Source organism: Mus musculus, chromosome 11 (genome assembly GCF_000001635.26).
Source record: "Mus musculus strain C57BL/6J chromosome 11, GRCm38.p6 C57BL/6J".
In the NCBI taxonomy this organism is placed as follows: domain Eukaryota; kingdom Metazoa; phylum Chordata; class Mammalia; order Rodentia; family Muridae; genus Mus; species Mus musculus.
The window spans coordinates 84,422,232-84,449,303 of NC_000077.6; the positions used below are offsets into that span (position 1 = coordinate 84,422,232).

Genomic DNA, 27,072 nt, shown 5'->3' on the forward strand with positions numbered 1-27,072 from the left:
CACTAGAGAACAGGGGACATTACTGATACAGAGAAGCACAAATTAAAACCACACTGAGGCACTGCCTGGTGAAATGGCTCTTACCAAATTTAAGTCATGACAAATGTTGACAAAGCAGCAAGGTGAGCCCTTCAACTCTATCTGGGGAACAAAAGTTAGAGTGACCATTAGAGGACAGTACGGCGGCCCCACCAACCCCCAAAAAAGGTGGAGAACAGAACATGTGCTCAGAGCCTGTTAGGTCCTGGGGGCATGCGCACACAGTCACAGCCACACACACAGAGACACAGACAGACAGACAGACAAACAGACACACACACACACACACACACACACACACACACACACACACACGGGCAGACGGGCAGGCCTGCCACAGCTGTCCATGCTCTGAAAGTGCCAAAGGGACTGGAGATCAGCAGGTGAAGGTCAGCTGACCCCAGTTAACTCACGACAGTCCAGATGTGGAAACAACCTGAGTGCGCATGCAGGGAAGGAAGAATGGACAGGAAATAACGGTTTATAGCGTATGAAGAGACTATAACTAGAAAAACATATGACTTTTCAGCAATTTAACTCTAAACCACCCCCTCCAGCTCAAGAACTCACAGTGAAGACAGTGACAACAGATTAAAAAAAAAAAGGTTTATTGTAGTTTTTGATCATTTTATTGGAGGCAGCAGGTGGGTCCTGTGCTGAGGTCGGGCCTGAGAGGATGCTACTGTCACTTCCCACGGTCTGCATCAGGAGGGTTGAGCTGGCCGAAAAGAGATCGAAACAACTCCGTCCTAGGACATAAAGCAAACTGGTTAACACGCTGCTTAACTTTTCAAGGTTAAAAAGGAACCAAGAAGCTGGGAAATACCTTCATCTGTTTCTTCAATTGAAAACACAGCCATGTAATTAAGAACCACATCTCGGAGCACTTCTTCACAAATACAAGGGAAAGAAGAAACCCAGAAGCAGCCAATCACAGAGTGAGATATGTAAATAGTGCAGTGTGGCTGGATACCCTGTCTCCAGGGAATGAGTTTTCTATAAGTTTGCCCTTTACAGACAGGCTCTTCAAGTAAGAAAACAAGATTGAATATTTTAATAGGATATATGAGACTGGCAAGCAACGAGAGGATTCAATCAGACATGGGATGTAGGGGATATAATTTAGTTTTCATACATTTCTGGGACTTGGCAGTACTTGAAAAACAATGGAAATGACCCAGCAACAAGATCCCAATTACGATCATGTGTGCGGAGCTTCAGAGCAGAGCCAGGGCTCTTCCCCTCCCCCACACCCTTTGCTGTAATCTCAGTCTAAGAAATAATTTAATTGGCTAATTTATTTTTAAAGTTGGATTTTAAAAATTAACATTATTGGGCCGAGGAGACGGTTCACTGGGTAATATGCTTGCTACACAGCCCCGAGCTCAGACATGCAGTGCCCGTGTGACAAGCCCATGCACTCAGGAACCTCAGTGTAGGCAGCAGTGGAGACAGGGTCACTGGGGCTAGGCTTGCTGGATAGGCAGGCAGGCCAGAAAACCATGCACTCTATCTAGGTTCAGCAAGAGAAGGTGCCTGGCATCCTCCTGAGACCTCTTATGAGCCTGGATTCATACGTGTGCATAAGTATATGATGTATAGACCACAGCAATGAAGTAAAGCGAGTCGTGGGGGGGGGGGGGGACTTTTCTTAGGAACTGTCCACTTTGTGTCCTGAGACAGGGCTTCTCTCTGGCTGCGGCTGGCCGGCCAATGCGCTCTAGGGATCCTCCTGGCTCCACCTCCCAGTGCTGGTTGTGAGTGTGTACCCTTACCTGGCTTTGAATGCGAGTGCAGAGGTCAAACACAGCCCTTTTTGTACAGCAGAGCTTTATCAGCTGGGTCACCCCCCTACACACACACACCCGCCCTACTGTATTTTAAGGTCTCACTATTTTTGACATTGGCTTCATATGCTGGATCCTGCTGCCTCTGCTCTTCAAGTGCTGGGATTACACGTATGCACCACTATGCCCAGCTCTATAGCTGAATGTGTACATTAAAAACACGATGATGGAGACTGGAGAGATGGTTTGGGCGTTAAGAGCACCTGCTGCTCTTCAAAACAAAACAAAACCAAAAGCCCAGGGTTTGTTTTCCTGCACCCTTGTCAGGCAGCTCACAACCCTGTGAGTCGAGCTCCAGGGATCTGACACCGTCCTCAGGCATAAACTCACATGCCCTAAGTAAAAATAAAATGTCTCTTTTTAGAAATACAGCAAATAATCACTACAGCTTACACTGCTGTTACATCTGTGGGACACATTTAGCTCAGCCTAAGAAATGGCAAAGGGTGCGAGTTGGTGGGGAGCCGCCTTGTCAGGAGAACCATGGGCGGGAAGCAGAGCTGCCTTGCAGGAGGAGGAGGAGGTGGCTCACAGTTCAGACAGGCCAGACCCACAAGATGAGAGTCCCTGAGATTCAGGAGACACACTTGAGGCAAGGGCCCACATCTGCTCTGTCCACATCCCAAAGGAACAGCACAGACTGACATCTTCAGATCTAGCCCTTAGCCTGCTATCATGTTAAGAAATGGGTTTCTGAAGGTGTTCTTGCTGTCTGAGGACTCCCAGCAGCCACTCTGATGCAACAGAAGCCATCTTTGCAACTGTTGATTTGTCTTGCTCTAACAGGGTTGTATGTCGCTTTAACCCTCGGTGGCCTCCCAGCCTCTGCCATGACTGCGGGCGGCTCAGCTTTTCGGCACTCATCCTGCTGTAGCTGTGGAGTGAGACACTAACATGGGAACCCCAGCTCTCAGGATATGTCAAAGCAATGGCAGGCAAGCAGGGGAAAACCAGAATGCTGTCCTGTGAGGCCAATGCACAGGCAGAGAAACTATGGTCAGAAAACAGCAGAGGGACTCTAGCTTTACACAGGCATTTTATAGTCACAACAATTTGCTGGAAGCCTTACCCTAGACTGCCAGCCCTGACCCACGCACATTCCCATGGTTCTCTAGCTCCAAGCATCTGCCCAGCCTTACAGAGCCGAAGGCCTCACCCCAGATGCAAATGGACACCACAGGCCGCCCCTCTGGATCCCCAGCAGCCCAGCCCAGCTTCACTCCTCACACTGTAGCCAGATTCCCAACACAGCCTCCTTAGCCATCTCAACTAACAAAATTAAACAAGGAGAGAGCTGCCATGACAAAAAAGGACAGCGTGACTTCAAGGTGATGCTGGCTGAGGAGAGATGCAGGGCACAGCATTGCTTTAATCTTCCTAGCCTCACCCTGCTGGCCTGCACAAAGCCATCACTGCCCCCAAGCAAATGGTTCCACTCTGCTCCACAACGGCAGCACAGTGCATTGGCCAAAGGCAGCAGTTACTGTCCTCTGAGGGTTTCCATGTCAGGAGCAGAGTGAGTGTTGAACCTGTATTTTAAAAGAACATCATTTCACACTCAGTGCGCAAAACTGACAAACATACGCAGCTGCTTGTAGCAAAGTAACCTGGGAAATTGAGTCACCTCTGTTCTTAAAATATAATAGAGAGGGAGACAGGTTGAGTGAAGAAAGGATTATTCCAATGTAAACATCTGCAAGCAAATCCAGCCCTCTGCTCCGCCTGTTCGTCCGCTAGAACAGCCTTACAGGGAAGACAGGGTGCCCCCCTCCCCTTCCCATGCCTTTCACTCAAGACACCCAGTAAAACCCCTCCCCCGGGCCCTCCTTGCCTAGAGCAGCACCGCCCCTAAACCCCCCCAGGGCTCCAGTCACACTGGAGCTTGGACACAGTGAATGACTGCTGTGCAGAGCCAGAGCCCAGCCTGCAGGAGACCATCATTTTAAGCTGCCATGTGGTATGTTCTGGGGCAGCATTTTTATTTATTTGTTTTATTATTGTGTGTTCATGCCTGGTCACATGTGGAGGTCGGAGGACAACTTGTGGGAGTTGCAAGGAGAAGATACCAGAAGTGAAGCAGCAGAGGCGGCCACCCTGACCCTCTAGTCCTCCAGTGCACATGGAGCATTGCAGTGCTGTCCCTGTAAGGCTCTGCACAGTGAACTTGGTGAGCCATTGCTTCAAATACAGACTACTGCTCCTATCACATCACAAGAAGATGAGGACCTAAGGTCTGAACTGCCTCCCTGCCTCATCTCCATACCCTTGCTCTCAATGGCCAGTGGCAATGTCCACTGTAGAACACGTATAAACGCTGAAATGACACAGCACGGGCCACAGAGTAATTAGCAGGCCTTGGACCTGGGGTGGGAGGGTCTATGGCAGGAACTTTTCCTTGGATTAAAATTTAACTCACCCTGTATTACAACGTACAAAAGTAATGAGGACGAACATTTTTATTTCTTTTAAACTGTCATTTAGGCTGCAGAGGGGATAATTACCTATCTCTAGCGTAGTAAGGTTTTATAACCCTTAGTGAGGCATTTTCTAATTTAATATTTTTACTATATTATCATAAACCTTGTTACTGGGAAAAAACGCTCATGAGGTAGCAGCCATTTTCCATAGAGGCAGAGTGTATGTGCACATGTGCATGTGTGAACAAGGGTGTGTCTTCCTGCGTGTGTTCTAAAGGGAGGCATGCAAGCAGCACTGGTGAATAGGACTTCCACGGCCTTGAGTATATGGTGTGCACTCCTCACAGGACTGCAGCACACATCATTGTCTTTCATGCTATTTGGGCAAATAGTAGAACGCAGCTTATTAAACCTGCAAATGGCCTGTGTGGGGCTTTCAATTTGCTAGGTCAGTAGTTTGCGGCATCTGGATCTGAATTCTCCTATCTGCTTTCTGGAAGACCATGCTCGTCTTACTCTGGCCTGGAAACCCCAAGCTCCAAGGTACCCCAACCCCCTACATGCTCTTGTGGGCAGCACAAAGAAAGCAGCTGACCCACAGATCCCCAGAAAAACCTGTCCACCATCTAAAACACATCAAGGTCTCTCTATAAGTGAGAACCTCGTGTCCTCCAAATGCATCCTTCAACAAAGCAGTCTGAGTAAGGGCACAATGTGCACCAGGCACAGTGGCACATACCTATGCTATGATCTAAGCACTCGGGAGGCTAGGGTAAATGGAACCCAAGTTCCAGGCCAGCCTGGGCTATAGAGCAAGAGGAAAGAAGGAAGGAGAGAAGAGAAAGACAGTTGCAAACCTACATACATAACTGCCTCTGATTAATGTGAAAGTTGCTCCTTTGTCGCTTCTCCAGGGTTCGGACAACCCTAACACCCACGACACATCTGGAAAGCACTCTGACCACCTTTCATTCCCCTCTGCACACTGCAGACCCTACACTACACACTACCGTGTGGCAGCCTGTGCCCCTCTACATGCATTTAAGAAGCAGGGACAGTGATAGCGCACACAGGCAGAAGACTAACAACTTTAACTCCCCCAGTGTCATGATGAGCAAAGTCCAGATCGTTTAAAACCTTGCAAGAAGGCTCCAAGCAGACACGGTGGGGACTACTTGTGTAGACAAGCGCATTGGTTGCTTGTGTAGACAAGTGCACTGTGCTGATGGTACCCTGACCAAACACAGCATCACTAACAATGCCTTTCATTATTGTGTTCTGAAAACAATTTACTTAGTATTTTTGGATGCTTATAAACACATACAGACATGGATAATCCTTGGACTCAAATACAGCACGCAGTATGATAAATTAGTGTTTGAATGCCAGCCTGAACCTTACTAGTTACTGTTGAGGATTACAGAGACACAGCAGGAGGCTGGAGAGACAGTGGCTGTTAGGAGTGCATACGGCTCTCACAGACAATCCAACCTTACTTTCCAGCACGCACTTTGGGTGGCTCACAACTGCCTACAAACTCAGCTTCAGCGAATCTTACACTCTCTTCTGGCCTCTGCAGGTACCTGCACTCACATGTGCAGATTCACATTTTTTATTTTATACACGTTTTTAAAATCCTAAAAAACAAAAACAAATCAACAACAACAACAAAGACACCAGGGAATATCAGAGAAGTCAGATGAGAAAGACAACCACAGGGCTGGTGAGGTGGCTCAGCGGATAGGAGCACTTGACCGCTCTTCCAAAGGTCCTGAGTTCAAATCCCAGCAACCACATGGTGGCTCACAACCACCCATAATGAGATCTGATGCCCTCTTCTGACACATCTGAAGACAGCTACAGTGTACTTATGTATAATAATAAATAAATCTTAAAAAAAAAAAAAGAAGAGAAAGGCAACTACATTCAGTCACCTGTCCAGACAACTATTCCACCTAAGAGAGGCCCACAGGGACTGAACTCTGCCGTTCTATGACTAACCCACTGGCCAGGACAGAAGGAAAGTGAATGGCAGTGCCCCATGGCAGACTAACAGTTCCACAGTTCTCTCCACTGCCTCTGCAAATCTTCCTGGCAGTATGCTGAACCCAAGGCCTATAATTTGCCTCTCCAGGTAAGGCCTTCAGACCTTCTGTGCCAATCCCAGCACTGTGTCGACTACAGCATTGCTGGTGTAGTCCAGATGGAGTGAACAGAGGACTCCATCGACACATTTGTGTGCATAAGCCAGGAACATATCAGGGCCCTCTATACCTCAGGCAAGCACTGTAACACTGAGTCACATCCTGGGCTAACCTCCTACCTTCTGAACACAGACATCCCTTACCTTCAGAGTTCTGCTCTCTTCTACTCTATTAATAGGCTCTGGCATTCTAAATACGTACTGGAAGGTGCCAATGGCACTAAACAGAGAATCCCTTCCAGTAAATCACCTGTATTCTATCAGAAAGCAGAGTGAGCCAGAGGGCAACGGATATGCACAATTGCTTTTTTTCTGTAGATACAAAAAAAAAAATCATGAGACATCAGCCTGCTGTCTTAAATATCCAAACAGAAAAGCAAGCACAGCAGTAGCAGTTGTAATGGTGCACAATCGCTGCAACCTGTTGTCAGAGCTAGCTCCCATTCTGGCCGAGAAAATGGCAGCTTCTTCAGCAGCGAAACTACTGCATCCTCCATAAATGCTATTGCTAGAACACAAAGCCGTGTCTCCTTCACAGAGGTATGAAGGACAAGTGGCCATCTTGACACACCTCACGGTTGGCTCTCAATAACACAACTCACAGGGCAGAAAGCTTATATATAACTTCTGCACACAGCTAAGGAAGTCAATAGACTCCCCTTTTCTCCTACCAGCAGAAGTGGCTCAAAGACTTCCTTTCTGATCTTCCCAGATTTCATACCAAGCCAAACCCAAACCAGAAACGAAGGCACACAGACACACACACCTACACACCATAAGACAAAGGGAATAGCAAAAAGAATAGGGCAGCTTCCCACAGACCAACTTCTGTGTGTCTTTTTTTTCCCTTAAAAAAATTCCTGAAAACTATTTAGTGGGATCAAGCTAGCAAAGTACTAAGTGACCCAGAGAATCTCTCTAGTATCACTAATCATCAGGGTCTGGATACAAAATGATCCCAGACAGCAAATTGCAGATGTGCCAATTTACCACAAGGTGGCAGTATATGACTCATTTCAAAGGGGACCAGGAGCCCATAAATTACCCAGGCTGTCTGCTCTCATCAGCACCCTCCCAGAGCTTGAAGGAGACTTGAGGAGGGCTGTTCCAGTGTGCTCCCTCAGTCAGGTCAGAACTGGGTCCTTCAAACCCCTGCAGATGCCTTTAGCCCCACAGCTCTAAATTACAGTTGGTGACGTGGCCTCTGGCCTGTCACCTAAAGATCAGACAGACTCAAGATTTATAAATGTTTAAAGAAGCAGGTCAGGCCCCAAACAAAAGATCTGAAAAGATGAGGAGAGGAGAGGAGGGAAGAGGGACAAGGTGGGAATTTGTTAAGGCTTTCTCCTTATAGATTCACTCCACACTAACAAAGACAGAAAATACTCAAAACTTCTACTATTCCTCCTACTAGCTTTCACATCCTTTTAAAGAAAAATAATTTACCTTATTAGATTTGTTGGGGTCGGGGTGTCTTCAGACAAAAGGAGACCTGCTTCTTGCTGCGCCTGTGTGTTAATATTCCATATTCCTGGGATGATTTCTACTTTCACAGTTTGACTGTTTTATAACAGATTTGATGTGAGAGAAGACAAATGGCCTCACAAAGGAAAGACAACAAATCACCTCACTGTTTTGTTTTGTTTTGTTTTGTTTTTTTAATCAAGGTTTGCGGGTTTGCTCTTATTTTTATTTATTTTTATTCTGGAGCTAGGCACAAGGCATTCTGCCTTGCTGGGATGTTTAATATTAACATCAGGCCACCGTGATCCTGGCAATAGAGTTGGCCGCTGTTCTGTTTATGGTTTCATGACTGCTGGCTTCAGCAAGATGAAGCTCCTGTTCAAACAGCTGCCCCTTCCATGGCTCTTATGATGAGCCAGGGGTGCTTCACCGCTTGGATGTGACTCACTTCCTCAGTATCAGGGGAGGTGAATGAAGCTGGTACCCAGGCATTCACACTGGCATTCACACCAAGGTGTTCACACTGGTGCTGCTGCCATGATGCCTGGGGCCCACTCGGCCAGGCTCCATGAATGAACATCTTGCTTTGCCTGTCTTTTGGTTCCTCCTCCACTCTCCACTCTCAGCCTTCCTCTTGCATCTGGATAACTCACCTGCTTCCACTCTCGGCCTCTGCTGTGTGAAGTGTACTCACAGTCTCCAGAGCCACCACCCTGGAGAGAAGCAACTGCATTCCTTCTTGCCATGCAAAGCTGTTCTGTTAACTGACACCATCTTTCTGTTTACAGTGGCAAAACTCATACCCTACTCTGGATTGTTTGGTGGCAGAAACTGTAACTGAATTCCAGGGATCAATGACATCTTTTACAATAATAAAACAAGACTAACTTGAGATAGGACCACCTGTACAGTCCAAACTGTCCTGGAACACATTATGTAGTTCAGACTGGCCTTTACTATAAATTCACTAAATTTATAGTGATTTTCCTGCCTCAGCCTCTAGAATACTACTGATATTTTATGGGCATAAACTGCTATGCCTGGATCTATGACTATCTGTACAATAATGCAGATACAATTTGAAAAGGTAAAAATTGCTGCCTTCATCTTTTTACTTTCGAACCGTATCCCTCAAAGAACTTCTCCATAAACCAGATTCTGAACAGAGTCTATGCTAGGAATACCTCCTGTCAGAACACATTCAAAGAACCCTCCACCTTACAGCATAGTCTTCCCTCCGGTTGAAGTGACTGGTCCTGCAGTCAGCCATGTGCTGGCCTCAGCTGGTTTTATGACTAGCTTTAGGGAGCTTACTGCTAAATGTAGGATGAGGAATTTTCATGTCTTCTCTTGGAAGCCGGTGTGTCCTGTTGGCTTGCATAGCTGTATCTCCTCCTGCAGGATCGAGCTGCAGGAGAGGCGGATGGCTGCCATGTGCGTGTATGAGAAAATGTGTATTGATTTCTCCTTTCTTATGAAAGAGCACAAAGCATTGAAGAACAATTGCTCGTCTCTGCAGCATTTCACACTCCACACAAAGGCCCAGCCCCCACTGCCCTAAGAAGCAGAGAGGAGAACTGCCCAGGACAACACCAGGGCCCCATCTAGACCCTACCTAGCCAGCCTCTGTTCAACCCATTTCTCTCCCTGGATGGCGTTCCTCATCTATACTGGAGAAGAAAGAACCTTCAGCCTTATTTACCTTTTAAGTGGAGGTGCCTAGAGGGTAAAAAGAGTTAATGTTTATAAAGTGCTCTGCTTCCCAGAGGGAAGCCATGGATAGGACACAAGGTGCAGCTGTGGCTCATTCAGGGCCTCACCCCAGGAGTGCTTAGTGACACCTTCCTGGACATAGATGCCCCTTCTCTTATGTTTCCTTTTCATGACAACATAAAAATAACAGGAGCTGTCCAGGTTTATTATGTCTTCAGTGATATGCAAACAAATGCATTCTACAGTTTATTTTTTAGTGAGACAATTCTAAAAGCAGCCATAGCTTTTACTATTCACCAGAGCCTGTTTCCACAATGACCAGCAGTTTGTAGGAGGCAAGCAGAAACCCAATCTGGTATAAAAACCACAGCCAATATGGTCAAGAGAGAAACCAACAGAACACAAAATTCAAGAAACAGTAGAAAAATTAGTGATATTCGGTCTTTCCCCTAGGTTCATCCAAGTAAAAATGACTCAAACACCCCCTAAACCAAGGCTGGGTACCAGAGATCCCTAGTATCGTATCCACTGTATGGTCTAGGCCTTGGCACCAGCACCAGGCAGAATAACCACAGGGCAGGTTTGGGAAATTCGGTGATTCATACTAAAATGTTAACAGTCAGTAGCACAGCTTTCCTATATAGAAAATGTCCCTTTACAGAAGAGAAAAGATTTACTCTGGGCAAACTAATGCTTTCTCTTTGGTTGAGATACTGCATTATTCCCACAGACTCTGCAGCGCAGCAGCAGCAGCAGCAGCAGCAGCAGCAGCAGCAGCAGCGGTTAGCAGCTACACTCTGAGACGCTCTACTTTACAACTTTTAACTTGAGCAAGTTATTTAATTACTCCATGACTTAGAATTTTAATCACAAACTGTAGATAATGTCAACTATCCCACTGCCTTCTGATGAAGGCTGATGCTGGTCTGACACGATGCTCAGTGAGTAGAAGGACACCGTCCCTCAGTGCCATCCACTGATGATCACAACAGGGTGGAGATGATCATGTCCCTCACTGCCATTTCCCTGCTAATCAGAACCAGGTGGAAAAAACAGAGCAAATAAGGGCATCACGGAGAAACAAAAATGATCTATACATTTTAGCAATCTGATGTCAGCTGGGGATCACCATGGGAAACATTAATAATATATGTGAATGGCCAATCAAGAGAAAGGTTGAAAGCTTAGCTACACACTTGCAAGCCACTTTAGCTGTGATTAAAGCAGTATCTGTAAGAGGCTACATTTAGAATATCATAATAATTTTAAAACAAATCCTTAAGATCTAGAACCACTTTAATAAACATGCAAGACCCTTTGGGGAGAAGAGAGAATTTTAAATTATGAGGAAATACCGAGAACCTGGCTGCAGAAATGAAAACAGCAGCCACAAAGCCAGACTTTGAAAGAAGATGCACTTCTATCACCCCCTCCTACTTGGAACCAAACTTCAATTTGACGGTTCAAATTCTCTAGTGTGAGAGGCCAACAGCCCCAAATAGGAAAAACAAAGACACAACAGTAATGTTTTATTTTCAACCCAGGTTTGAGTCTGGACCAAGTCTTAGGCTTGAACTTGAGAGTGTTCTACTATTCCCTCTGCTGTTACTTAAGGAAAGCCTGGATCTCCTGTCTGTGCTGGGCGACATCTTTAACGATGATCTGTGGGGTCCTTTCCTCTCAGCACTGCCAGGGGAGGTCAGGCACATGGCAACACTCTCCCGAGTATCAACAAGTGAATTATAAACTATGTCAATCCGAGTTAATGCAAAGCTGTAATCCTCTTTAACAGAGATCAAATCACTGCCGTGAGTTATGTTTGCTCTGCAATCTGATAAGGAAGAGAAGGAGCGGCTAATAAAAGAGTAATGGGAACCCTTAATGACGCTGGTAAAGGCAGCACCAGTTAGAGCGGGGCTCGTGTTCTGCTGATTAGATCAGTGTTGCATATCTGCCTGGACTTGTTTCACCTGTCAGAATAACCTGTGTCTTCTTAGGAGATAAGAAGCCTCAGAGAAAACATCTGCATTTTAACCATTCGTGCCTAAAGTTCTTACCCAACAGAAAATTCTGTAAGGACAGTGTTTCCTGAGGTCACAGCAGATGAGCTCTCTCAATGCTGTGAAGCTACAGCACAATCTCTCATCAAGACCAGTGCCCAATTCCATTGAATAAAGCAGCACCGTAGGGCAGGAGAGCTTTAAGAAAGCATGTGGGGTGGGGATGGGGCAGGGGGTGGCTATGGGCTGGGGGCAGGGCTTCGATTAGGAGAGAGGGGAACATGCCTGCACACAGAATGTAGGCTGCATACCATACACAAAAATGGCAAGCAGAAGACAAATTGCCTGTAGGAATTCTATTATACCAAGGCACCTCAGGAGCAACATGGCTGCGATGTTGACAAAGCACTTTACAAGATGGGCTTACATTTGCACATTTCTTAAACTCCAGATGTAAGACAATAATACGTTCAGCACACAACACTCATCATCGAAGGGTCCCCGCCTTCTGTTTCATGCCAGCAGCTTTATACATGTACAAAAGATGAGGTTTTATTCTGGAGGAGAGGTTGAGGCTGCTATTCCTACTAAGAATTTCTTGGGATTTTTTTTTTGTTTTGTTTTTGTAAAGGAACCAAATAATTCTAAATGTTAATGTTGCCATCATGTTTGTAATAAAAGTAAGTTACACAGAAAACTGCAATAACCTGCACTTAGAGTGTCAGTGCCATAGTCAACCTGGAGGGAGAATCCTCCTAGAAGTGGCAGCAAACACAGCCATGTCACTTTTCTCAGGCCTGTACCAGCTGACTGTCATTGTTGAGAGCCTGTCCTTGCCAAGAGCAGAAACCAGAGTTAGTGAAGTTTCGCCATGGGCCCCTTCTCAGCATGTCCCCGGGGCTTGCAATGTTCTTCCTGAAGGCACCACACATTGCAAGACTTCACAACTCTAAAGTCTGCCTCCAAAGGCCTAGCTAGCATAGACAGCAAAAGGCAGCGGAAGGTTATGGAAGCTTACTGACGACAGTAAACTCTCTGTGGTCGGCACTCACATCAGGTGAGGGAAACTGTACTCAAAGTCCATGACCAGTTTAGAAAGACCTCTGCCTCTAAGTCAGAGGGGAAGCCAGGACTGACACAGAGTGGCAGCCCACGCCTGCTTTCCTCATCCCCCCCACCCCCCTGCTGGCTGTCTCCAGCATTGCTCTGGAAGAGTGTGGAGAAGTGGTACTTGCTTTCAGGTTCATGGTAAGCCTTGTGCAAAGGCACACAGATTCTTTCAATTCAGAAAAATACGCCAGACACTCGTGTCTCCCTCAGAGTTGGAGACACACCTCCTGGACATAGGACATGCCAGGGTCACCTAAAACTTTCACTAACAAAAGTGTCCCAAAAGCACTTAAACCAGGACCCAAGTGAAACTCTCCCACAGGAGAACTCAGCTGGGCTACTTTGCATTTAAAAAGGGTTTTTAAATAGATCACTTCAAGACAAAAATTCCTAGTGTGAGAAAAGAATTTGTATCAGTAAAAATTAACTAACTAAAGAATACTCCACAGGGGACAAGATGGGGATGCGGTAACCCGCATAGTGTGGGTTAACATTCTGTTTGAAGCTCTGCTCTTTCTCTTTAACGAGTACATTCCCGTTTCAGTCCACTCCAACCAATCCAAATCTATTGACCTCAGACTGGACAGGGACAAGGGAGAGTCAGGGATGGGCACTCAGAGCCCCACCCGGGCAGAATCGAATGTAGGCCTATTGGCGAACAGTAACCTGGAGCCAGGGACACCTGCAGAGAGATGAAGGCACCACAGACCTGGTCAGCTCACCACTGTTGGGGAGCAGCCTCTGGGAACAAAACAGCAAGAGCACAGGAGTTCCTGACAGCACAGTTAGGGAGGAGAGCCTCAAAGAAGCAGCTGGGTCCACAAAGTCAGCGTAGGGCAGAAATCACCAGGAGAGACCGCCTTTCACCTGACAACCTGCAACAGAGGAATGGATAGCAGACCCTTCCCTATGCTGCCATAGTTCACATAATGATTTCAAAAATGAAAATGTTGTTGATATAAAGCAATAAGTTACTGTAGAAAATTCAAGTACTACAGACACAATATAGTAAAAGAATCTTTTACTTCACCCCACTCCCCAGCAATAAATCAAAGTCTGCTTCTTAGCTCCTAATGAGGGGCAGATGAGTTCTCTCATGGAATAGGCTAGCCCAGAGGCAGGCAAGAAAACTACAGTGCTTGGCTTCTTCACTGCCTGTTGTCCCATCTGTCCCTTACCCACTGGCAGCCACTGAGCAGACCCTCTCATACAGTGACACACTGTGGTACAGACACACAAGGATACCATATGCCTGCTTAATGTTCACAACTTAAATTTTAATGCATTCATTTCATTTTATGTGTGTTTTGCCTGCATGTATATATGTACATTATATGAAAGTTCACACTGCATGCCTGGTACCTATGGAGTTCAGAGAGGACACTGGATTTCCTGGAAATAGTTACAAATGGTTGCGACCAGAATGTAGGTGGTGGGAGCGGAACCTGGGTCCTGTACAAGAGCAACAAGTGTTCTTAACTGCTAAGCCATCTCTCCAGCCCCTTACTTTCTATTTTAGATTATAATGAGTACTACAGGCAAGATTTCTCTCATCAGTTAACAGATTATCCTGGAGATCTTTGCATGGCAGTACAACTATTTTGGTCTTTTTTTCCCCTTACTTTATACACGTTAGGTAGCACCAACATGAAAATCTGAAACCTGTACCTTGCTCTGTTGTCCCAGTGCTGGGAACTGAACCTTCAAGGATGCCAGGCTCGGCATATACCACTTGTGATGGTTTGTATATCCTCGGCATATACCACTTGTGATGGTTTGTATATCCTTGGACCAGGGAGTGGCACCATCTGAAGGTGTGGCCTTGTTGGAATAGGTGTGACCTGGTTGGAATGGGTGTGTCACTGTGGGTGTGGGTATAAGATCTCACCCTAGTTGCCTGGAATCAGCTTCCACTAGCAGCCTTTGGATGAAGACATAGAACTCTCAGCTCCTCCTGTGCCATGCCTGTCTGGATACTGCCATGCTCTCACCTTGATGATAATGGACTGAACCTCTGAACCTGTAAGCCAGCCCCAATTAAATGTTGTTTTTTACAAGACCTGCCTTGGTCATGGTGTCTGTTCACAGCAGTAAAACCTTAACTAAGACACCACTACAACGGAACCCAGCCCCTGAAAGCTGAAACTTCTGAGTACCAACATGCTGATTAAATAGCCACGTGGCACCTTTCTGATTTCAGATTTTTCTCATTCTGGAAGCAACTGACAAAGTCTATGCAAACATTGCCAAGCCTGAAAAACTCCCAAAATCTTCTGGTTCTGAACATTTTGATTAATGGAGACCCAACTTGTTTATTTTATCAACACTACAGTGTGGAGTGTTTAGTAGGCTCTTTTCCACTGATGTTTGTTACACAACTCTGCTTCTTTCTCAACAGTTGCTCATAATTTCATCAAAACAATTTTATCTAACCAGTCCCTTATGTATAGTTATTTGTATTATTTGTTTTTCAAGATTATAAACAGTATTACAATAGAGATCCTAGAACCAAAGCTCCTTTTTACACACACACACACACACACACACACACACACACACACACACACACATTAACCAGTAAGTGTTCAAAAGGATTTGCTAGCCACACACTGTACATGAGAGTTCACTGCACACCCTCAGCACAGCACAGGCTGAAAGGCCTTCTGTCTCGGGTCCAAGCCCTCCTGATTACTGGGCCCTGAGGAAGCCGCCGCTCCTTTACTGAGCACAGCACCATCAGACTGACTTGGCCTGGTTTGTTTGCTAATGGACCTGGTTTCTGAGGTCTTTCTCAGGGGAATGTATGTGCTCAAGTTTATTAATAATTCTCTGGTTCCTGTATCATGCTTATAAAGTCTTTCTCAAACTCAAAATCAGAAACAAAACAAAAAACTGTTTAAACCTCTGTACTCTGTACTCATACATGGCAGAAATGACTTCTCTGTAAGTTAGCAAAAACTGAGCTGTTCACTTGAGGAGGCAGCACAAGGAGTCAGTGACATCAAAACACCCGTGAACAGTCCCCATCGTGGCATAAGAAATGATACAAAGCTGAATGCCACACACAGTGGCCCTTCAGTACACATGGCAGACTGGCTCTAGGCCCCCTAAGATAGCAGACTCCATCACTGCAATGACACTGTCTCCCTACCCATCCATGAGGAATGCAGCAATGCCAACATCCGCAGAGGCTACAGTCCTGTGTATAAAACAGTATGGCATTTGTATGAACTTCTGTCAGCCACTAGATTAGCATCTCTATTCACTACTGAATTCAGTGTGAGCTATGTAATCACCACATACCATAATGTTTAGAGATAATACCCTGGAAAAGCACATTAAATACATACATAACTGTCCTCCCTCTCTCCTCTTCCTTCCATCCCTTTTAGTGGTTCTGGGACCACACCCACAGCCTCAGGCATGCTGGGCAAGTGTAGTACATCTGAGCTACATCTCCAAATCCATGCACAAGTTTTCTTTCCTTAAACATTTTCTTATATGAGTACACATGAGTGTATGAGTGAGCACAAAACTCATGTCTGTGAGTGCAGGCACACGTATGCCACAGCACCCATGTGAAGGTGAGAGGACAACCTTGGGTGTCAGCCAGTGCCTTCTACCTTGCTTTATTTTAATTTTTATACTTATTTATTGTATGTATATGTGGGTATATTTGGGGCAAGGGTCAAAGGACGACTTTTGGGACTCAATTCTCTCCTACCATGTGGGCTCCCAGGGATCAAGCTCAGATCGTCAATCTTGGGAGACAGAACCTTCACCCACTAAGCCATCTTGCTAGCCCTGTTCACTGCAGTGTACTTTAGGCTAGCTGGCCCATTGAGCTTATAGGGATTCTCTGCCTTCAACTAACATCTCAAGGAAAGTGAACTTGATTACAGACGCACATCACTGCACCAGGCTTTCCCTGGGTTCTAGGGATTCCAACTGAGGCCGCATGCCTCTGTAGAGTCTCCCCAGCACCCTCTTCCTAAGCGTTTTTAATGGAAGGCTGGCTGGGTCTCTGTACAGAAGACTGGTGGTAGGTAGTGCATCACTTACACTTCACTTTTCCCACTGAGGGGAAACAAAACAAGAATATACATCTGCAACCCAGCACTCAGGAGGCTGATGGAGGAAGGTTATGAGTTCAAGGCCAGCTTGGGAAACACAGCAGGACACTGTCTTAAAAGAGCAAAACAAAACTCACAAAACAGACCATGCTACTACCCTTTCCTTTTTACTTAAGATAAAGCAGCAATACCTTCCAGCCCTGGAAGTTTTGATGCTAGAAACAGAAAGAGCCGACACCCAGTTACAGTACTCATAGTTCATCTGGCCCATTCAGAGGATAAAGCCTGAGCAGAGAGACAGATGAACCCCTCACTTTAGGAGACACAATGTGAATGAATGTCCTAGAAAAACACACTCTCAATTTCAGGGATGGCGGTGCATACTGTGATCCCAGCAGAAGAAGGCACATCTGAGCTCCAGGCCAGTCGAGTCTACACAGCAAGTTCCAGAGCAGCCTTTCCAGGACAGACTGGGCTACATACAGAGGCTGTCTCCAAAATAGCAAAACAATAACAAAACATAAACACTCAGTTCTTAAGCTACAAGACCATTGTCAAGTTCCTTATCTGAAGCTAATCCACTGGAAAAGGATGTTGGTAACCATTATCTAACAACAACAAAACATCTTTATCCCCCTATAAATACAGACTCTGCTGCCCAAACCACACAGTCCTAACCCCTTCTTCTTGCTGCTCTATCAGATCTAGCGATACAACACATACCCAGCCAAGGAAAACTAGAAAAAGGCTGCTGTAAGGGATTCTGGGGAAGCTTTTACTCAAAACAAGAGCCCACAGATATGGCTGGCACTACTCTTTCCTCTTCTTCCTGTCTCAAGCAGGGAGGTGGTGGTGACTAAAGCTGGCAGCCACCTTGGAAACACAGGGTTAGGGAGAGACCAAGAGATCAGCCCTAGCATTACTGGCTCTGGAGGAACTCAGGCCGATTTGCTCTGCAATCAGCAACTATGCTTCTTAGGCAGCCAGGATCAAATGATTCTAACCAGAATCATTCTCAAATACTTTTTTTTTTTGGGGGGGGGGGTTCATTTGAGATAAGCGTCTTATTAAACGGGACAGACTGGTCTTGAATTCTTGATCTTCCCGTCTCAGCTTCTGAAGTGCTAGAATTATGGGTGAATGCCACTATGTCTGGCTTTTCAAATAATTTGTAACTGTATGTAATATACCATCCAAAAGGATAAATATAGATAAGTTCAGAGAAACAACCTCTGGGGTACTAGATAATATAAGAAAAATCTATGGCTAGAGATTTAGCTCAGGTGGTATGGCACTTGCCCAGCATGCATGAAACCCTGGGTTAAATTCACTGCACTGAATGAAAAATGCACATCGGTGCACACCTGTAATCGCAGCACTCAAGAGGTGAGGATAAGAAATTCAAGTGTATGTAGGATTATGGACAAGCTGCTCTGTACTCAAACAAACCAAATGGCAAACAGCCAACAGTGTGTGGCCTAAATCTGCTATTTTCAGGCCTAGAGACAATAAGATCAGATGAGGTTAGAAACAAGTAGAAAGGCTACACGTGACTTGAGAGACACCTGGCAAAGCCAATACCAGCCTACAGTCAACCACTAAGAAGACTACCACAACATTATTTATGATAAAATAATGTATCTACTAGTCAGTGAATGGCTAAATGATATAAAATATTACTGTCATTTGAATTTTAAAATTTAATGACATAAAAATGTTCACAGTATAAAAAATATAGTAGAACATTCTTTTAATTCTATAAAAAAGAAAAACAAGAACAAGCTGAAACAAATATACAAACAAACCCCAAACCAACAAACCCTGAATGGAAACATTTTGGGTGTACATGTGTGCCGACATGTTCCCTGTGCTACATGTACACACTGTGAGCCCCTCCATATAAGAATAGCCAGAAATAATAAACACTATTTTACACCCAAATTTGAATACCACTAATAGGAGGGCTTCTTCAAGAAGGAACAATTTCAGAACAAACACAAGGAAAGTAGAAGATAAGCTTTGAAAGGCCCAACATGATGAGGCCAGCCTGTTCCAGACCAACCAGGGGTATGTAGTGAGACCCTACCTAAAAAAGGAACCATCAAAGATCATGTGCAAAGAATAAGGATATAAAGAATGTTGGGGTCATACTAAAATGATACAAACAGGCCTGAAGGGACTTCCACCAATCTGTACAATTTTAATATCAAAATAAATGGCTCATAGAGTAAGATGGAAAAGCAGGAATTCATGTTGCTATAAACAAATCACTCGTGAAAAATAAATACAAGGAAGGGGGATCTCTTGATTAGAGTAAAATGAAAATGAATAAATGGAGAAGAAATACTCTTCCTCCACCTTCTTCAGCAGAAACTCACTATGCAGCCCTGGATGCTCTAGAACTTGCTATGGAGTCCAGGCTAGCCTTAAACTCACAGAGATCCACTTGCCTCTGCTTTCCAAATGCTGGGAGTAAAGAGTGTGTCACAAATACACAGCAGAAGTAGTTGTTGTTGTTATTGTTATTATTATTATTATTATTATTAGTAGTAGTAGTAGTAGTAGTAGTATTTTGGTTTTGTGAGACATGATTTCTCTGTGTATCCTTGGCTATCTTGAAACTCACTTTGTAGACCAGGCTGGCCTTAAATTCAAAGATCTGCCTGCCTTTGCCTCTAGAGTGCTGGGATTAAAGGGTGTGTGACATGCCCAGTAAATTATTCTTTAAAAAACAAAACAAAAACACCTGTGTGTGATGGCAAATACCTCCAATCTCCTCACTTGGGAGAATAAGGCAGGACGACTGCCCTGAGTTTCAAGTCATCTGGACTACCCAAAGATTTTCAGTTCATCTAAGCTAAGAGTCTCAAGAAACCAAAACAAATTAAAAACTGGAAAATAAAAGGCATTATGGGACATCTCTTTAACCTTAGCTCTTGGGAGACAGAGGCAGGCAGAACTCTACAAGTTCTAGGCTAGCCTGGGCCACACAGGTGAGACCCTGCCCCAAGATAAATAGATAAACAAACAAATAAAATGTTATCTCTGGATAACAACAAGCATCCACACATCCCCTTTACAGATCGTATTAGTTCAGCTTTATGAACACATACTCCTTTTATTTAAAACAAAAAAATCTGTAATCCCCAACAGCAGCTTCAACAAAAATAACAGAAGCATCAGGTCCCCACACTGCTGCTGAGAGAGCACTGCACCCAGCACACCCAGCACACCCAGCACACCCAGCACACACAGCACGCTGCCTCTGCCATGAGAGGAGCAGATGACCCAGGCAGGGGGACTAATGCTGACAAAGACAAACCACCAGAGATGGTACTGAGATTGATGGAAATTCTGATTGGACTTCACAGTAACCATGGCAGTAAACACACATGACAGACCGTGCTGTGATGCCAGCGACTGACTCTTCTCCGAGGCTAACCAAGACATACAAGCACTGCCACTCACCTGGCATCATCACTCATTGCGGTGTGGTCAATAGGTGCCATGAAACTCAGGAGCTTGCTAAGGACATGGAACCTAAATAAAGCCAGAAGACAAACAGCAAAGTCAGTAACCATTAACTCAGCAAAAGAAACACGTGACCAGCTAAACCCCATGACTGATCCATGAACTTTGGTTCCACAGTGGAGTGTGGGAAAGTTCACAGGCACTTGTAACTCTCTTCTCTCTTTTCCTCTTAATGCAACAGGAAACAGCCTGGTACTAGAGCAGTGAAAACAGCAGGGCTGTGCTGGCACATGGCTCTGGCAGCGACCTCTGAGTCTAAGGCCAGCCTGATCTACAGAGTGAGTTTCAAGACAACCTGGAAAGAGAAACCCTGTCTCAAACACACACACACACACACACACACACACACACAACTAGTGAAAATGACAGTTTAACAAAGATCCATTTAGCTCACACAGAGGAAAGGGCAGATACAGGTGAGCCATTCCAGACAAGTCAATGAGGACCCAGCTACCCTAGCCTCCTCCTTTGTGTGGGTTTTAGTCATCCATGCCATGATTATGATGTCACCTACACACACAGGAACCAGCAGCACTGACACCTTCACTCTCTGGCACTTGTCCCCGAGCCAGGAGACTCCTATAAAATCCATCACTTCCACAGGGACTCTGCTGGGTCCTTCACATGAGGTGCCACCTTTAGCTGAGGGAGCACAGCTAAGTTCTGAACAACTCCAAGGCCAATATTTAGTTTGAAATGCCATGAAATTTAAGCTACCTCACCCATACTATCTGTCAAAAAATAAAGGCATTTTTGTGTACAGTCATTTGAAATTTATAGCTCTTGGCTCTAACAATTTAAAAATTCAAAGTAATAAAATAATGTAGAAATTTTCCATTCTCCTTTCTCTCCCTTTTTACTCTCTCACTGTGTAGTCCAAGATGGCCTCAAGCTTTTGATCAAGCTTTAGCTTCCTAAGTGCTGAGCTTACTGGTTATGCCATCACTGCTGGCCTCTCTCAATTCTTTGGAAGAATATACATTTATTTCCAAGAGAAATTACATTAGATAGAATAACAGAATGCTTACTGTTTACCAGATATCTCTACACATTATTTGAACCCATGCCTCCCAATGGTTCCTTCTGGAGAAACCCTAATAAGCTATAGTTTTATACATAGCCCCATTGTGCAACCTGAGCCTAACAGTAATGAATGAAGCGGCCACTTATACATACTGTTAATAACATCCTTTAAATACCTGTGGAGAAGAAGTAATGACAGGTACAGAAAAAGGAGTGGAACTGGGCAAAGAAAGAAACACTAGGGTAGCCAACTGACAGGACAGTAACAGCAATGGCAACCAATACTGTAGCACGTCTGAGAGCTCCACCGACCATCTTCACTGACTCTCACCACAAACTGCTTCTGAGTATTATCATCTCCCGTTTACAAATGAAGAAACCAGCATCAAGAGTTTAAGTTCTGGGCTGGAGAGATGGCTCAGCGGTTAAGAGCACTGACTGTTCTTCCGAAGGGCCTGAGTTCGGGTCCCAACAACCACATGGTGGCTCACAACCATCCGAAGTGAGATCTGACGCCCTTTTCTGGTGCATCTGAAGACAGCTACAGTGTACTTACATATGATAATAAATAAATCTTTAAAAATAAAAAAATAGTTCAAGTTCTCTCCTAAAGTAAGCATCAGTCAGTCACTGTCAAAGCTGGAATCCAAACTCAGGCAGTGTGGCTTGAGTCACCCTCATTAATTTCAACAGTAACAATGTCCAGAGAAGCACCAGAGCTACATCAACAGAGAAGTGGAAAACATTCTAACAGTTTAGGCTGCAAGGTAAGGAAAGTAGTAGCTCCTGTGCACTTCTGCAAAGCTGCACCAGCACTTCCTGGTAAGGTTTGATAAATCCCAAACAAGGTACAGTGACTATGAAGTCTGCTTGTGCGAAGTTGGCTCTCCCTTGTCTCAACAGGGTTTTGCTAGTTCCCCAGGCTAGCTTCCAACTTACACTGCTCCTGACTGTACCTCCTAGTGCAAAGCTACAGACAATTTACAAGTGAGACAGATCCATATTTGTCTAAAGAAAATGCAATAAAGAGGATCTTTAACTCTTTAATGGTGTAGGACGAACGGACACGGACACGGACACACACACACACACACACACACACACACTATTTATATATAGTTATACATCTAATCCAATAAGGTAAGGATGTTTTTTGCTGAACTATCAGCAGACTCTTTGACACTGAGGCTTTATCAGATAGCACTGTCCTACTCTGGCCCCAGGATATAAATCTAAAAGTCTAGCAATGTCAGTTCCTACTCTCTTGCTCTGTCTTTTGTATGTTTCTTTTTTAAAAATATTTTTTATTATTTATTTATGCATGCATGTGTAGGTCTATATGAGTATGTCTGGCTCCAGGGGATGTAGAGTTACAGGCGTTGTGAGCTGCCTGATATGGGTGCTGGGAATCAAACTCATGTCCTATGCAGGGACAGCATCTGCATCTTCTCCAGACTCATCATTAGTTCACATTGGAGTGTTTTCATAGCATCAAAAATGCTTCTATTTTCCCACAAAAATTATATTCCTCATCATCTAAGTATACTATTAATATTTTTAAAGTCCTCCACTTTTGTCTTTTTAAAGCTAAAATAATCATTCTGATTTTGTTTTCTAATTATTTCTTTTAGGGAAACATTTGCAGTATTTTATACATCCACTGACAACAATAGAATAAAAATTCGGTAAACTGTATTTTCCCTTGTAGAGTAATAAAACAGGATCAGAAAAATATTTGCACATCTTTGAGTTTATCATCCATAAAAACAGAATCATGAGCAATGGGTGTAGCAACGGGCCTGGCAGCACATACAAGAATACTGTCAACTCCCGAGAGGCTCAGGCAGGTTTTTAGTTCAAGGTCAGCCTGTCTCAAAACCAAAATCAAAACTAAATTCATCAGGAGAAAGATGGAACAAACAAAATGAAAGAGAAGCAACATGGCCTCTTGTTCATTTGCTTAGCACAAACTTACCGAAGTTTCCTTCCTTTGCTGGCTTTTCTATCTACCTTCTTGCGGATTTTGCTTCGTAGTTTCTGGATTGCAAGCCACTGCCTGGGAAAATCACAAACCATGTTATGCATCACCACCCACAGAAACAGTTATGAATATTGACAAATTGGAATTTTTCTCGCTAACAACCCTGCAGAAAGAAATCACCAACCTAAATCAAATTCCTCAAATAGTCTTGGGCCAAAGTGACTAATCAATTGGAGAGGATTTGTGCAATGGTAAAAGACAAACGGCAGCCGGCAAATTCTACAGCAAATCTGGTTAACAATGTTCCTCCGCACGGAGTTGCCGTGACAAGCACTCAGCCTGCCAGTCTGCAGGAAAGCCCACTGAGTGTAAGCTGTTGGTTCCGTTCTGGCTTATACACATGGTCTCTTACTGCTGTAAGTGCTGGTTGGTCTGAAAGCATCAACTGATTCTCATTTATATTTTCATCACCCCTCTGTCTTGGCTTTTGACACAGAGTCTCTCTATGTAGCCCTGGCCGTCCTTGAACTCTCTAACTCTCAAGTGCTAAAGTTAAAGACATGCTCCACCATGCCTGGCTCAGTTTTCTAAACTCAGTGCTTTTGCTTCTTCTAGCTAAAAAACTTACACTTATTTATTTATCTCATTTGTACATGCCCACACATATTACAGCACATGTACTAAGGTCAGAGGACAACTCAAGGGAGTCTCCTTCCACTATGTGGATTATAGGAACCAAACCCAGGTCATCTGCAAGAGCAGCAATTCAGATCAGACTTGGTGGCAGTGGCTTTACCTACTGAGTCATTTTACCAGTTCTCCTTTCTAAATGCTTTTAAAGAGTTATTTTATATGTGTTAGTGTTTCACTGGCGTGTATTTAATGTAAACTAACTGTGTGCTCTGTGCCTGTGGAGGTCAGAGAGGGCATCAGATCCCCAGGAATTGCAGTTAGAGATGGATGTGAGCCACTATGTGGGTGCGGGGAACCCAAGCTTCAAGTGCTCCTAACTACTAAGCCATCTCAGCTGCTCTTCCCTCTAACCTAACACGCATCCTCTAGGTTATAGTTGTCTTATTCTGTATAGAGAATAGTTGTATTCTCTATACAGTAATAGTTACATCCTATCTGTAATATTTCCATATGTGTTAATAAAGATAAAGACTCTTCTTCCCCTCCCATGATATTATTTCTTTTATTTTACTTTGTTAGACAGCTCTCACTATAAAGCCTTGGCTGTCCTAGAATTCCCTGTGTAGCTAGGCTGGCCTCAAACTCACAAAGATCCACCTGCCTCTTCTTCCCAGGTGGAAAAAAAATGTTCTTTCTCCCAAACACACTCAATCTTATTCTCTACCTTTAATATGTGTGTGTGTTTCAGCATCTTGTCAAGTTCAGGTGTTTACTACATCTAGGACAGCTCCTGAGAAGCAACCTCCAGATGCTCCAATCTCCTCTCACAGACACAGACTTGTTCCTACTGGACTTGTTCCTTCTGATCTATCCACAGACAGTTCCACAGATCCTGGACAGCAAGGAAACAGCCAACTCTCCTAAGACTGGACCTACATCCCCATAACCATTCTTCTAAGTTTCCTAGAGACACGTTGCCCCCAGTGCCAGCAGGAAATAGTCAGATATCACAATAACCCTATTCCTGCTTCACTACCACCTCTTTCTAGTTTTTTTTAATTTTTAATTAAACCAAAATGGGGAATGTTAGCATTCTGTCTAAGCTCTGTCCCACATTTACCAGGCAACAGCCAGGTATGCCGACTCACTATAAAAGGGACCGCTTGGCCCCTCCTTGCTCTCTTGCTCCTCTCTTCTTTTTCTGTTTCCCTTCCTCCTTCTCCCGATTCCCCTCTCCCCTCTCTCCACGTGCTCATAGCCGGCCTCTACTCCTTTACTCCTTAACTTCTTCTCTTCTCTTCTCTTCTCTTCTCTTCTCTTCTCTTCTCTTCTCTTCTCTTCTCTTCTCTCCCTTCCTCTCCCTCTACTACCTTCTGGACTCCCCTCCCCATGCCCTGAATAAACTCTGTTCTATACTACACCATTGTGTGGCTTGTCCCTCAGGGGTAAGGGATGCCTCAGCATGGGTTTGCCAAGGCTTTCCCCTTCCCCTACACCTCACCACACCCCCGTAGAACATATCCTACTTCTCTTTATCTTTTTATATACACAACACCAGGTACTAGGATTAAAGGTAAGTGTTACCACCTGGCATCAATGTAATTTTAATACCATTATCACACCTTTAAAAAAAAAAAACAGATTGCCGGGCGGTGATGGCGCACGCCTTTAATCCCAGCACTTGGGAGGCAGAGACAGGCGGATTTCTGAGTTTGAGGCCAGCCTGGTCTACAGAGTGAGTTCCAGGACAGCCAGGGTCTCACAGAGAAACCTTGTCTCAACCCCCACCCCCAAAAATCAAAAAACAAAAAGAAACCCAGGAAAACTTACACAATAAATAACATTTATTCTCAATTATTTCTCAGTCTCCAAACACTCTAGACTGTCTTTTTTTCATAGATGGTTTGGTGGGTCAGGGTCTATATAATTCATATGTCTGTGGCCATCTTAAGAGTCATATAAGGGTTGAAAACAAACTAGAAGAATCCCCTCAGATTGTCCCTGTGATCAAATGAAGGGGAACTGCAGTAGCAGCTCATCATCTTCCCTGACTTGCACAAGGAGAACCCAACATGGGGCGGGAGGAGTCTAGGGAAATCCAATTACTGTAATCTTAATATAATCTTAATTACCATAATCGATTTTATTGTAAAGTCAGATAAATGTATAATATAATCATCACTTAAATATAATTTGCTCTATCACATTAACTATATAGTGAACATTCCTACAACATTCCAAAGACATGGGAAATATCAACAGTGCCCTACCCTAAAATTCAACTCAAAATTACTTCATCGATGCTAAATTTTTCATTGCCTACTCAAAATACTGCTCTGCCCAGGATCTCATTCTAACATTTACAGCTTTTGTTTCTTTCCTATGCTTTTTCAAATTATGGCTTATGGTTATTTAAATGCACACCAGTCATTAGGCAGCACTCTAAATGCCCTTACAGGATAAGCATACAAACAAGAGCCTTCCTTCACTACTTTGCATTCTACACTGACTTCTAGGTAGTGCTGTCATTTCCAGTTGAGCTGAAGCTTCTCTGAGGGGTGGAGGTCTACACTAGGGCAGATTAACAAAGCAGATTCATCTGAACCAGGAACCTGTTGTACACAGCACAACAAGGAACCCACTCTGAGAGCTAAGAGCACGAGTGTAGGCAGAAGCCGTTACACACTGGTCAGCAGATTGCTATGGATATAAACATAACCCACACTAAGGGTAAAGATCCTAAGAGTGATAATTATAGGACCAGTCATTGTTTTGGAGGCAAAATTAAAGGGATTCAATGGGAGAAGCTACTGCACAAGCAGCTTGAATAAACAGAAAATCATATCTAAGTTACCTTCCCATGGCCACCTGATCATTTGGATCCAAAGAGCTGGTTTTCCGCTCTATGAGTTCTCGAAGGAGCTAAGGAGAAAGGAAAGCAACTGAGTTATTATCATCTCTCAGTGGCAACTGGCTTAAAAGGGCACAGAAAGAATTCTACACAGCATAGTGCTCATTTTTAAATAAGAATATCCATT

At 44.4% G+C, this 27,072-nt stretch overlaps 1 protein-coding gene across 5 annotated transcripts in view; it reads right to left on the reverse strand.

Annotated features, from left to right (window-relative positions):
* Positions 1–624: 624 nt before the first annotated feature.
* Positions 625–27,072, reverse strand: part of Aatf (apoptosis antagonizing transcription factor) — a 90,729-nt gene continuing 64,281 nt past the window's right edge. For 2 of the 5 annotated variants that reach the window (XR_388498.4, XR_003949482.1), the window contains 5 exons: positions 26,889–26,956; positions 23,396–23,476; positions 20,335–20,406; positions 13,503–13,668; positions 626–788 (listed from right to left, as the gene is read on the reverse strand). Coding sequence is in view for 2 of the 5 variants with exons in the window: in NM_019816.1 (NP_062790.1) it covers positions 725–788; positions 20,335–20,406; positions 23,396–23,476; positions 26,889–26,956 (285 nt within the window). In the remaining 3 variants the exon portion in view is untranslated. Of the gene's footprint in view, positions 10,713–13,502; positions 13,669–20,334; positions 20,407–23,395; positions 23,477–26,888; positions 26,957–27,072 lie in introns of all 5 variants that reach the window. The other 3 variants (XR_388499.4, NM_019816.1, XM_006533789.4) reach the window with 3 other exon arrangements.